Source organism: Trachypithecus francoisi, unplaced genomic scaffold (genome assembly GCF_009764315.1).
Source record: "Trachypithecus francoisi isolate TF-2019V2 unplaced genomic scaffold, Tfra_2.0 Lachesis_group17, whole genome shotgun sequence".
NCBI lineage: Eukaryota > Metazoa > Chordata > Mammalia > Primates > Cercopithecidae > Trachypithecus > Trachypithecus francoisi.
In genome coordinates, this window is record NW_022681462.1 from 87,163,064 (window position 1) to 87,176,273 (window position 13,210).

The 13,210-nt window shown below is 50.8% G+C and overlaps 2 protein-coding genes across 12 annotated transcripts in view; one reads left to right on the forward strand and one right to left on the reverse strand.

The window, feature by feature from the left end:
- The window catches only part of FAM228A (family with sequence similarity 228 member A), a 42,724-nt gene that overhangs the window by 16,080 nt on the left and 13,434 nt on the right, over positions 1-13,210 (forward strand). For 3 of the 5 annotated variants that reach the window (XM_033176426.1, XM_033176428.1, XM_033176430.1), the window contains 2 exons: positions 39-180; positions 5,311-5,580. In XM_033176426.1, coding sequence (XP_033032317.1) covers positions 39-180; positions 5,311-5,475 — 307 coding nt within the window. In that variant the 3' untranslated portion in view covers positions 5,476-5,580. Of the gene's footprint in view, positions 1-38; positions 181-2,246; positions 2,359-5,310; positions 5,581-13,210 lie in introns of those variants that run through there. The other 2 variants (XM_033176427.1, XM_033176429.1) reach the window with 2 other exon arrangements.
- The window catches only part of ITSN2 (intersectin 2), a 162,195-nt gene that overhangs the window by 1,305 nt on the left and 147,680 nt on the right, over positions 1-13,210 (reverse strand). For 2 of the 7 annotated variants that reach the window (XM_033176421.1, XM_033176415.1), the window contains 4 exons: positions 12,917-12,999; positions 9,949-10,032; positions 8,982-9,155; positions 7,611-8,522 (listed from right to left, as the gene is read on the reverse strand). In XM_033176421.1, coding sequence (XP_033032312.1) covers positions 8,365-8,522; positions 8,982-9,155; positions 9,949-10,032; positions 12,917-12,999 — 499 coding nt within the window. In that variant the 3' untranslated portion in view covers positions 7,611-8,364. Of the gene's footprint in view, positions 1-7,610; positions 8,523-8,981; positions 9,156-9,948; positions 10,033-10,970; positions 11,003-12,916; positions 13,000-13,210 lie in introns of those variants that run through there. The other 5 variants (XM_033176417.1, XM_033176419.1, XM_033176416.1 and 2 more) reach the window with 4 other exon arrangements.

The following is a 13,210-nucleotide window of genomic DNA, read 5'->3' on the forward strand; positions in this document are numbered from 1 at the left end:
GCTGAATCGAGACAATATTTTTCTGCTTTTCTTCACAGTCCTGAAAAGCTCATCTGTGCAGACAAGGAACAGAAAAGAAAAGAGAAAAAGACCACCGACCTAAGTCAGGCCGCGTTTGAAAGACAGTTCCTTTCCTCAAAACTCAGCCAGAAGAACAAAGTGGGTGAAAGGAAGGGTCTGGTAAGCAGAGGCCTGGGGCGGGGCTGGCATGCAGGGCTTTGCAGCCCCCACAAGCAGCACATACTGGTTCCAGAAGGAGCCACCGCCACAGCCCTCCCTGTCAGACAAGCACAAGGGCGGAGGAGGCATGGCCCAAGAAGAAGGGCGTGAAGAGGAGGAGGGAGAAATGGCAGGTGGCCTCAGGCTCAGCACTGCAGCTCTGACAGGGCCCCTCAGGCGGGGAAGCCTTGTATGAAGCAACTCAGACAAGTGGTAAATGTGGGACCTGGACCCCACTTCCTGGAGACAGATCCTGTCCTTCCAAGGTGAGGGCCAACCTGGCCACAGGGGCTTTTCCCCCTGAGATTTCTTCAGCGCCTTTGCCTGGGCCTTTGCCCTTCTGCCACTTTCCCGCCATTTTCCACTTACTACATCCAAACTGCACCAAAAATCGTGTTCTCTTTAGTCCACACACAACAGGTGGGAAGTTTTTGAAATGAAATTTATACCAAAAAATTAGGGCAAGATGAGATTTTTTTAATATTTTAAAGATATTTTTATATGTAAGAATTTTCTGAGTACAGATTTCTTATCTGGAGCTCATGGTTCATTTGACATGGTTTTCAGCTCCTGGTCTATTTCCCCTTTCATTCTCTCTGCCACGCCCCATACCCTGAGGCCTGAGGTGCAGGACCCTCCCAGGGAAGGCCTAGGGGCCTGGGGCTCGGTACCTGACAGCATCACTTCCACCCCTCACCACCACACACACAGGATGGGGGACTGCTGCTGCTCTCCAGCCTGTGAGCCTGGATAGCTATTTTGTGACCCAGCTCCTGCTCAGTCCCATCGCTGTCCCCGGTCTCTCCAGGGAGTAAGGGATTCTCCATCTGTGGTAAGTTACCTGTGACTCTTCAGCAGTTTCCTCTGAGCATAATTATATCTGAGAGCACAGGGGGCTCCTCATTCCATATATTTTTCAAATATTCAAGATGTACAACGTGATGATTTGCTATAAGTATTCATTGTGAAATGTTCGCCACAGTCAAGCTTGTTGACAGACCCACCAGCTCACATTTACTGTTTTCGTGTATGTGGTGAGAATACTCACGATCTACTCTCTGAGCCAATTGCAAGTATATGTTATTAGTGGGCCGGGCGCGGTGGCTCAAGCCTGTAATCCCAGCACTTTGGGAGGCCGAGACGGGCGGATCACGAGGTCAGGAGATCGAGACCATCCTGGCTAACACGGTGGAACCTCGTCTCTACTAAAAAAAAAAAACTACAAAAAACTAGCCGGGCGAGGTGGCGGCGCCTGTAGTCCCAGCTACCCGGGAGGCTGAGGCAGGAGAATGGCGTGAACCCGGGAGGCGGAGCTTGCAGTGAGCTGAGATCCGGCCACAGCACTCCAGCCTGGGTGACAGAGCGAGACTCCGTCTCAAAAAAAAAAAAAAAAAAAATGTTATTAGTAACTGTAGTGTCCGTGTTGTCCAGTAGGCCTCTAGAACCTACTGTTACTCGTGGAGGGTCTTTACTATGAGTTGTCCAGGTCCTTGGCATTTTGAACAAAGAATTGACCAAAACACAGAGTAGCAGAGGAATGAAACGCGGGGAGCGAAGCAGCGAAAGCAGGGATTTATTCAAGAGAGAAAGCGCTCTGCAGGGTGGGAGCGGGCCCAGCAAGGGCTTATGGGTGTTAAGTTCCCTGTTTGAGGTTCTTATCTGCTACTCCATATCTGGATGAAGGATTTGGTCCCTGGCTGATTAAAGGCTGAGGTGAATTGCCGCCCTGTGCAGATGAAGGGATGGTCCCTGCGTTGCCTGCAGCTAATCCAGGGCACTCTCCCTTTCCATCTGATACGTTGTAGGGAGAGTAGGCTTTGATCCTTTGCTGCTCGGCTTGGGGACAGGGGGTTTTCCTTTTGGTTCCGCTTTCAGAAGTGTGTGTTAACTGGCCTCAGGTTCCCTGCCCCCAGACCCAGGTGTTTTCCTTGTGATCCAGCTTTGGGGAGGCAGCTCGAATTGGCCTTGGGTTTCCTGTGCCCAGACCTTGCTGTTTTCTCAGACCTTGCTGTTGTCCCTGTCTCCAGACCCTGTTCTCCAGACCCCCTGTTCTCCAGACCCTGTTCTCCTGCCTCAATACTTACCATGGAAAGTTTGTACCAACACCTGTCACCTCACTGCACCCACGCCCTAACTCTGGTAACCACCCTTCTACTGTTTGGTTGGGTTCGACGTCTTTAGATACCACATATTATTACAGGAAGGGGGTCCTGATCCAGACCCCAAGAGAGGTTTCTTGGATCTCAAGCAAGAAAGAATTCAGGGCCAGTCCACAGTGCAAAGTAAAAGTAAGTTTATTGAGAAAGTAAAGGAAGAAAAGAATGACTACTCCATAGACAGAGCAGCCCTGAGGGCTGCTGGTTGCCCATTTTAATGGTTATTTCTTGATGGCATGCTAAATAAGGGGTGGATGAGTCATGCCTCCCCTTTTAGACCATATAGGGTAACTTTCTGACTTTGCAATGGCATCTGTAAACTGTCCGAGTGTAGCAGTGAGGACGACCAGAGGTCACTGTTGTCGCCGTCTTGGTTTTGGTGGGTTTTGGCTGGCTCCTTTTTATTAGCCTGTTTTATCAGCAAGGTCTGTATGAACTGTATTTTGTGCTCACCTCCTATCTCATCCTGTGACTTAGAATGCCTCACCGTTTGGGAATGCAACCCAGTAGGCTTCAGCCTTATTTTACCCAGCTCCTATTTAAGATGGCGTCCTGGTTCACACACCTCTGACAATATGAGATCAGGCAGTATTTGTCTTTCTATGCCTGGCTTCTTTCACTTAGCATAACATCCTTCACGTTCACCTATGTTGTTGCAAATGACAGGACTTCCTTCTCTTCTCAGGCGGGTTAATGGTCCGTGGTATGTGTACCATATGCATTTTCTTTACCAGTTCAGCGGACACTTAGGTTGTTCCCATTTTTTGGCTATTGTGAATAATGCTGCAATGAACACAGGAGTGTGGATATCCCTTCAAGATAGTGATTTTATTTCCTTGAATAAATGTATATATACCCAGAAGTGGGATTGCTGAATTGTATGGTCATTCTATTTTTAGTTTTTTTGGAAACCTCCATGCTGTTTTCTGTAATGGCTGTAGTAATCTACATTCCACCAACAGTGTACAAGGGTCCTGTTATATGTAAAGTTTCAGTGCCACAAAAGAAATAGCACTCGAATATAACATTTTCTTTTTAATTCTCAGCAAGGCAAGGTACTTCTGTGGAGTTACTGTACTTCTAGTTATTGTTGTTGACCAACTAAAACTGGTAATGGCTATCTAAATTTACTGTCCCCATTGTGCTCTTTTTTTTTTTTGAGATGGAGTCTTGTTCTGTCACCCAGGCTAGAGGGCAGTGGCGTGATCTCGGCTCACTGCAGGCTCCACCTCCCAGGTTCACGCCATTCTCCTGCCTCAGCCTCCCAAGTAGCTGGGACTACAGGCGCCCGCCACCACGCCTGGCTAATTTTTAGTAGAGATGGGGTTTCACCGTGTTAGCCAGGATGGTCTCAATTTCCTGACCTCGTGATCTGCCCGCCTCGGCCTCCCAAAGTGCTGGGATTACAAGTGTGAACCACTGTGGCTGGCCCCAAGGCAAGGTACTTCTGGATGGAAGGTGCGCCCTTACAGATGGCACAATGGTGAGCGCACACTTGGACAAGGGAGGAGAGGGGTTCTTACCCCTGACGCACGTGGCCCCTGCTGCCGTGTCGGTCCCCTATTGGCTAGGGTTAGACCGCACAGGCTAAAGTAATTCCGATTGGCGAATTTAAAGAGAATGACGGGGTGAGTGCTTTGGCGGGAGTCAGGGCAGAGCAGGTAGCAGATAATTGGAATGAGTTAGGGTGGAGGAGGTGATCAGAATGAGTCAGGGTGGAGCAGGTAATCGAAAAAGGTTGCTTTACGAGGAAGTTTAAAAGTAGAAGCCAAAGAGTTGAACATACTGACATATTCTTTGAAAAGAAATTTAGAACTCTTACCTAACAGTCCCACACAAGCGAACGCTTGTGATCTTTCGACTTTTTCCTCATCAACCTAACAGGTGTGAGGGGACATCTCATTGTGGTTTTGATTTGCATTTCCTTGATGATTAGTGACGTTGGACATTGAGCACCTTTTTATATACCTGTTGACCATTTGTACATTTTTTGGGGGGCGGGAGGGAGGCTTTGGAAAAATCTCTGTTGAGGCTGTGTCCCCATTTTTAAATTGGGTTATTCCCTTTTTTCCTGTTGAGGTGAATGAGTTCCTTATGTCTTTGGGCATTAGCCCCTTATTTGATATATGGTTTGGAAGGTTCTCTCCCTTTCCGTAGGCTGCCTTTTTGTTTTGTTTCCTTCGCTGTGCAGAAGCTTTTTAGTTTGATATAGTCGCACTTGTTCATATCAGATCTTATGTGACTGTGGTCAGTTCTACCCTTAATGGTTGGGTGGACTACACGAGTAGACCCAAGTGGACTGAGGTTTAAATGCAGTAGCAGTTAAGTTTTGCTTATGTCCCAGCACGTCCCAGTGGGTCAGCAGGCTGTCCCTCCTTTGTGCGGTCTTTTGGGGCCCTATCTCATGGGCCTGTGTCATCTTCAGCACCTGGCTTCCGAGGTTGCCCCAGGAACTCATTCCTGTCAAGCTGAAAGGGGAAGAGATGGTGGATGAGTTCTTCCTGGGAGTCAGGTGTATGTGGGCCGGGCTGAAGGCGGCGTGCCACTTCCTCTGATGTTCCCTGGGCTAGGACCCAGTCCCATGTCTGTCCCTAACTGTAGGGTGCAGGGGCACGGGGAAAAGTATTCCATGGCTGGTCTGCCCACAATGGCAGAACATTTTGTGGACATCTGGTCATCCCTGCTGTACGTGCCACAAAAAGATTAGTTCTTTGTGGAGTTCAAAGATACAGACAGCCTTGTCTGAGAGTTGCAGGAACCAGAGTGAGTGAGAGAGAGAGAGGTAAAGCAAGAGGGCTGGCTGGAAACCTGCCTGAAACGGGGGTCTCAGCTCCAGCAGGAGGGCTGAGTGTGGGGCAGAGTCAGCGGGGGTCCTCCCTGCACGTGTAAGCCCCGCATCCCTGCACCACACTTAGCCCTTCTCTTCTGTTGCTAGGTTTTAGGAACTAGACAGCAGAGACCCCGCTCCTGGGCTGCTGGGGACAGCCAACAGCACAGGGGTCCTCAGCCTGTAGGAAGAAGAGTGATGACAGCTGAGGTCCTAGGGCAGCACCTGGCCTCCCTGCAGAAGGTGGCCAGGCAGGGCCACCCTTGGTACTGAAGTTTGGTGGACTTGACTTGGCAGTGTCTGTACAACAGTTAAAATACTCTAAACATACTTTCTTTCTCTAGAAGTGGAAATAAATTGCAAGAAATACCCAAATCACAGTAGTTCTTGTTTATTGAGCTCCTGTTGTGAACCAGGAGCCCTGTGAGGTACTTTGTTCACTGAAAAGTTTTCGCAGTAAGACACTATTATCCTCTCCCAACACACAATGCTCTGAGGCTTGGTGAGCTGCTCAGAGGTGGCAGTCCCCTAGCTCAGAGGTGGCAGTGTTCTCTCAGGCCAGTCCCTCAGGTGCCACATAGCATGTTTATCCCCCCCCTCACGTGCACTCAGACTTGATCATCAAATTGCTCAGAATATGGGTTGCCTTTAAGAGAGTGGAGTGCCCCTCCCCCGCCACAGCACCTGCTCCTGAAGAGCACTGGAGGGAGCTGCTGAGGGGGTCCTCAGCAGAGGGGAGATGTCTGGGCGCATGAGGCACATATGCCAGGTCCTGCTGGGGTAGAGGTATATGGACTCAGGCAGTACAGAGACTCAGGGGGTATAGAGTCTTGGGGTATGGAGAGTCAGGGGGTATGGAAACTTGGGGTACGGAGACTCGGGGGTACAGAGACTCGGGGGGTATGGAGACTCAGGGTATGGAGACTCAGGCACATCCCGTATCCTCCCAAAAGTCAGGCCTACATTTGATTTCTCAAGGGGCAGGTGTGTGCTCCTAGGCATAAGGGGACAGCTGGAGTGGCCGGGTGTGCCGACGCCCATGTGGTCCGTGGTTTCATAGAGGTTGTCTGACTCTGGTCCTGAGGCTCCTCTGCCCTAAATCTGACCAGAGTCCTCTCATATCTAGCAGTGGAGAAATGGTACTCACCACAGTGAGGATTACAGTCCCTGCAGCCCTGGGAACACAGGATCCTTCTGTAGCTCTTGTTCCAAGTAAGCCTAGAGCTGGTTTTGAGTCATCAGGGGCAGCCTTGCTGCTGACATCAGCCAGGCTGGCCTTGTGACCAACAAGCCCCAACCCTAGAGACAGCCAGCAGTTCACTCTGTTTCATGAGACTGGGCCTGACTAGCCAGACTTTCCCATAAGCAAAAGCAATATGTTCAGTTGTTTCAGTTTCATATATCCAGTGACATCTCTTACCTTTTTTATGTCTGTGTTTTAACCAATCAGTGCCCAGGATCTATAGCTGAGTGAGTGAGTGATGGATTTTTAAATCTGAATGTGCCGGTTCTGTTTCCAGTCCTTTGTCCAGCGATTATGTTTAAACAGAAGCAGGGGCTAGGGTGGAGGCCCAAGCCTTTGGGACATTTGAATCCTTCCTGGTGCCTCCAGCTGCCTGGAGACCTGCTCCCTTAGAAATCAGGGCCCTAGCAATCCAAATTATTCCTTCAAAAACATATGCCTGGCCGGGCACAGTGGCTCATGCTTGTCATCTCAGCACTTTGAGAGGCTCAGACAGGCAGATCACTTGAGGTCAGGAGTTTGAGACCAGCCTGGCCAACATGGTGAAACCCCATCTCTACTAAAAATACAAAAATTAGCTGGGTATGGTGGCGGGCGCCTGTAGTCCTAGCTATTTGGGAGGCTGAGGCAGCAGAATTGCTTGAACCCATGAGGCGGAGGTTGCAGTGAGCCGAGATCGCACCACTGCACTCCAGCCTGGGTGACAGAGCGAGACTCTGTCTCAAAACAACAACAAAAGGACAGACCTTTTCCCAGTTTTTACTAATTAATCAGGGGGTTTAGTGTCTAAGACCTTTGTGCATTTCTTTACTGTAAGTTACCCTGAGGTTATCACTCAATGAGGCAAGCTGAAGGACGCAGAGGGTCAGTGGCTCCCACTGAGATCATCCATTTCACCCATTAAAGAAACCCAGCACCCGAAAGACAAGGTACATTCACCAAAGTCACAGAGCAAATTAGTGGCAGAGTCAAGATGAGGTGCTGGGTCTCCTGACCTCATCCTCACTCTGTCCTTGGTTTTTCCCACGTACCAGGAAGGAAACTTGGTTTCATTATAGGCAACTTCTGAAGGTACCTTTTAAAAGCCTTTCATCTGGCTGAGAAAATTAAAAAGAAAAAAAGAAGCTTTCATATAGAAAGGAAATCAGTCAGACTTTGACAGAAGTTCCATCCATAAACATATGTCTTTATTCTCTTTCTGTACATATTGGCAATGATAAAGCTTAAAGATGCATGTCCTATGAAATGCAAAAACAATGAATTTACATAAATAATTTATACTTCAGAAAATTAAAGTTGAAAAATATTTTCCACATTATTAGAGTTCACAGTATTTAAATCAAGCTTTCCCACTTATACTCCAGACTATATTGTCTTAGCAGAGAGTGATAAAATCTAATCAGGATTAAAATGATCAAGTTTCTGTTTTTATTCAGTGCACGAGTAGATGCTATTTCAGTATCAGGCTGTGCAAGCGTCGAGGCTGCAGCCTCTCATCCTGACCCTTCCCCTCCTGAGTGGCTGTGACCCAGCAGAGGTCACTGGCGTGGAATGGTTACAGCATCACCAAACCACTCCATGGTGGACACATTCAACCGAGCGGCAACGTCTGGTGGTCTGATGCCTCATTTCCATGTAATACTTTTATAGCCCTGAAAATGGAAACCTTGGCATCTAAACACAGCTGAACATGTGAACACTAGGACAAGGCACTATACTATGGGGTTTGGTTTCTTTTTAGGAAAGGTGTTTGCATAGATTCCTAGCTATTTAGTGTGCAGGAAAACAGAGCCCCCAGCGTGCATGGCTTTGGGAGGGGTGAAGCTGCATGGTGCTCCCTCAGCCCTGAGAGAGCGCAGTCTCTCGTTCTCCAGCCCCAGCCTTGTGGGCTGTCCCACTGGTGCTGTTCTTTAGAACCCCTACAGGAGAGTTTTTTGCTCAAAAAGCTGCAAGTCAAAGCGGACCCAGACCTCCCCGGTGGGGACCTCGTGCAGCAGCAGTCGGCGGGTCATAGGGCCTTTGCTTTCCTGTTCTGTTCGAATTTTTGCCACTGGAATTTCAGTACGACCCAGGAAATCTGGTGAATAAACATAGAGTCAGATGTCTTTCTTCTTTATAAAATCATTAAAGAGCTACATCCGTGTCTGAAGTAGGATTCATACAACCTTCACATCTGAAACAAGGAACGTCTTCTGGTTCATGGCTGTTGAATATCGTGAATGGGTGTGTGGGGAATGGTGGCGGGTTTATGTGTGAGAAGCCACCATGTGGGATTCAAATCTCCATTCTGAGAAGGCTCCAGGAGTGGTGTTCGCATCATGTGTGTAGGGAGTGACGGGTCAAAGGCCTGAAACTATCTGAGGCCACCCCCTCCCCTGAGGAAGGCCACCCACCTGCTGCCAAAGCGAGATGACACAGGCCTGTGTCACTTCCCCAAAGTGGCAAGGGGTCTGCACACAGCTGAGGCCCCTGGATCAGGACTCCAGGATCTAGGAAACTGGAAAACCTTAAGATCCCCTGGCTGAGCGACACTTACCATCTGGTGAAAACTGGTCTCTGTCAAACAGGGTGAGACACAGCACATCTTGGTACAGATCCTTAATGAAGAACTGGCAGTTAAAATTCCACTTGGGATTGAGTGTGTCCTGGATGGTCCTGGTGGTGTAGCTCTGGGAGCCCATGCTGATTTCACAGTATGGGTTGCTCTTCCCTGAACAAAAACAAACCACAGACACATGTGGTACATGCAGGTAAAACGAAGTGACTGATAGTGCCCTCCCTGAGCAGAAGCAGGATCCTAGATAACGGGTCACTCGAGACCATGGCAGCAGGAGCCGCTGCCTGGGGCACCGTATCCCTGTGGTCTAGTAACAGGGTCTCCAAGTTCCCAGTGCTGACAGCAGCATTAACTGGGGAGTGGCCGAGAGCTCCACCGCCAGGACCGCTCCCCACGGAGCAAGCCTGGGCGAGTGTCAGTGCAACCTGCTGCATGCTTCCTCGGCGCAGACACACTAGGGAAGGCGGGCACTGGCGCTTACTGGGAAAACAGTGATAAGAATATTGGTCCAATATGTGCATTTTAGTGGCACTGGACACACTATTAGAAAGCATTCCTTTACTCAATGTTCAGAAGCGTCATCAGTGGCCGGGCGCAGTGGCACTTTGTCAATGACAAAGTGCTGTAATCCCAGCACTTTGGGAGGCCGAGGTGGTTGGATCACTTGAGGTCAGGAGTTCGAGACCAGCCTGGCCAACATGGTGAAACCCCGTCTCTACTAAAAGTACAAAAATTTGCCAGGCATGGTGGTGCGCACCTGTAATCCCAGCTACTCGGGAGGCTAAGCCTTGAGAATCACTTGAACCCCGGAGGCAGAGGTTGCAGTGAGCTGAGATTGGGCCACTGCACTCCAGCCTGGGTGACCGAGACTGTCTCAAAAAGTCATCCGCAAAAACTGGGGCAGGGCAGTTACCATGTCTGTTGAAGGAATGAAAGCAGGATTTACCATTTGGTTTGCAGGCTTTTAATTCTGTAGCTTCAATGACATGCACCATCAGGCGCCCAATGCCTGAAGTCTTTTGGGAGCGGGCTACAAAAGAGGAAGACAAGTCTCGTTCATCTCTTCTCCAAGGATGCAGACCCTCACTGTCTTTCAAACCAACCATAACACTACTGGCTCCCTGTCCCCATCTACCACTGCCCCGGGCCCAACAGCCCAGCATCTGGCTGCCCTGTGCCTTTCCCCAGGCTGTGTCACCTGCTAGAAAGGCCCTGCCTGCTATTTCTGCCCTGCCTGCTGTCTCTGCCCATCAGCATCCTACTCATCCTTCAAGATGCAGGTCTGATCCCACATCTACCTCCCAGATCCCTTCCCTCCTCTGCATCCAGTATCCCTGGCTTATGAGCAGCCCACAGCCTGCTGGGTCTGAAATCCTGTATAATGTCTCCTCTGCCAGACAGGAGCCAGGGTAGAGCATGGAGTGTTTGCATCATCTTTGTATTAACCCCTCAAGTGCCCAGCAAATAGTAATATTAATAAAATAATACAGGGTATTTGTGCAGCACTTAATAGAAGCTAATATTTATTGGATACTTACTTTGTGTTAGGCATGTGCTAGACTTATGTAAGTTATATTATTTAAACTGCATAATTACCTGATAAGGTAGCTCCCCATTTTACTGATGAGAAACACTGAGGCTTAGAAAAGACTAGTGTGATCCACTCAGAGCTGCTAAATGGCAGGGTCAAAATTTAAACATCAGATACCAAAGTCTAGGCCCAGTTAAGCCTAGCACAGAGCCTGGCACAAAGTAATCGACAAATGTGGAAAGGACTGAACACACGGACGAGGCACAGCAACATATGCAGATGCTGATGGGAAGCAGAACTCAGGCAGAAAAACTGGATTGACATCTTTGGCCAATTAAGAGATCATTATATGCGTATGAATCATTGATTTTTCAACAGCAAGCTTTTAAAGTACCATTAAAATAACATTCAATTAGCAAAAGCTGTTTTAAACATACCTTTTAGGAGTATATAACAAAATAGGGGAAACCTGAATAAAAAAACATAAAGAGCTGCAACTATAGCAGCCAGGAAGCTGGCGGGAGGCCCGGGCAGGAGGACAGGCTGCATGGGGGGCCGGGTGGGGAGGAAGGTGGAGGTGCAGCTGGCTCAGAGCACAACCCTCCCCACCCCGTGGGGTGGAGGCCACAGGTGGGCCTGGCACAGCTGGAGATGCAGCAGGGAGGTTGGGGCCTGACATTCATGTGGAGGCTGGAGAAGAATGTGGGAGTGCTGGTCGGAGGCCCACGGTGGGGCGGGGTAGGATGGCAGGTGCTTTACAAAGACCATTGCGGCTCCACTGAGCAGGTGAGTGATCTGTGCCATGAACAGAGAGGACACCACCAATGCAACAAAGCTGGAGCCCCACTGGCATAAGTCACACTCCGGACTCGGTGCAGGGGGGAGTTGCCTTGAGGGAGCTTATGGCCATTAAGTGAGAAAAGCAGGGACTGAGGGGGCGTAAGCAGAGGCAACAGAGGAGGAGAGCTGGAGGATGATCGCAGCCTCAGGACAGTGGGGGCTCCAGGGAGAAGTCACGCTGGCTAGGGCAAGAGGGAAGGTGTCATGGAGGAGGCTGTGTTTGACGTGGGCCTCGAAGAACGGGAAGATTTTAAGGTGGGGGCAGAGCACTTCAGCTGGAGGGTGAGCACACATAGGAAGGCCAGGCAGGGCAACGATGGGCTGCCCAACTAGGCAGCTGGATGGGCCGGGCACAGCAAAGAGCTGGGGATGGGGCTGGGTGGCAGGTAACAGTGGGGATGGGCCCTGAGTGCGGGATAAGAAATGTGTCCTTAATTTGGGAGGCAATAGGGAAGATACTTCAGCAGGACGAGGTGCACTAAGAGCAGCTCTGGAAAAAAGGATACTCCAGAAATGAAGAGGATGGGTGGCAGAGAGGAAGAGAGCCTTGTGCTGCAGCCTGGGTGGGAGATTGGGGGCCTGTGACACGGGGACAGGAAAGCAGGGTGATGGGAAGGTTGCGAGGGAGGAGGACTGCAGCGCAGCTGACCAGGTGTGAGGTGCCAGGGAGGGCCTGGGTGGCTGGGGACCACACTACGTTCCACAGAGGCTCCCAGGAGGAGGAGCTGCTGCTGGAGGGAGGCTGGTGGTCCCCTGGGAAAAGTCGTGTGATGCGGGAGCAATGGGGCAGGTGGCTCTCTGGAGGGCGCTGTTCAGAGGCCCGGGCTTGGAGGAGTGTGGCCAGCCTGACCCTGAAGCTGGGGGTCGGTGGGGTCCCCGAGGGAGAGAGCTACAGAGGCGGGGGAGAGGCCTGGGCAAGGGTGGAAGAAGAGCTGGGAAGGCGGCCATGGGGTCCAGAGGGAAGGCAGAGCCTCAGTGACTGCCATCAGTGCAGGGAGCTGGGGCAGGGAAAGTGAACTGAGCACTAACTAGGCCACTGGTGTCACTGGTGGGGACAGGACGTGGACTGAATTCTGGTGAGGTGAGAAGGGAGAGGAAGCAGGGGCAGAAGGATGGGGAGAGGGCAGACTTAGGGTCTAGGCCCCCTGGCTGCAAAGGGAGAGGGTGGATGGCAGGCCCTGGAAGAGGGTGAGGAGGAGCAGGGGCTGCTCAGGAGCTGAAGGGAGACAGACCACAGGAGCAGCATGTAATGGAGCAACACAGCCCAAGCAGAGGTGAGGTTAGTCATGGAGAGAAAGGAGTGGAGAAGGTGCAGTGGAGGGGGAGGTCCCGGAGCTGGCACTGCCAGCCTGTGTCTGTGTGGGCAGGGGCCCCAGGGAGGTTTGCAGTGGCAGCTTCAAGAGGGGAGGGCTTTCTGGTCTGATCCCGCAGCAGGTCTGGTCTTTGAGGCCTGTCCCCGTTTCATCAGCCTGACTGCAGGAGCAGTGGCCGGCATCCCTGGGGCCCCTGGGGGCTGCGTCCCACCCTCCAGGCACCCCGATACCTTGGTAAGCTTTCTCGCGCTTCTTCTTCTCGGTGTCGATGTATTGCTCAGACGCCGCCTTGATCTTCTGCACCCAGGCGGTCCTGCGGGAGAAGCAGGGGCAGTCGTTGGTGGCATCCCACCCTCACAGGTCAGCCCGGAGCCCCAGAGCTCTGCACATGTTCTTCAGTCTTTTGCTAACCTCAGCTTTCACAAGTTTCCTATCAAAGACCTGGTATTAGTCAACCGAAAGATGCTTATGCTAATGGAGGATCCAGCTGAGAGCTGCTAATGCCCCTTCTGGACTGACCACAA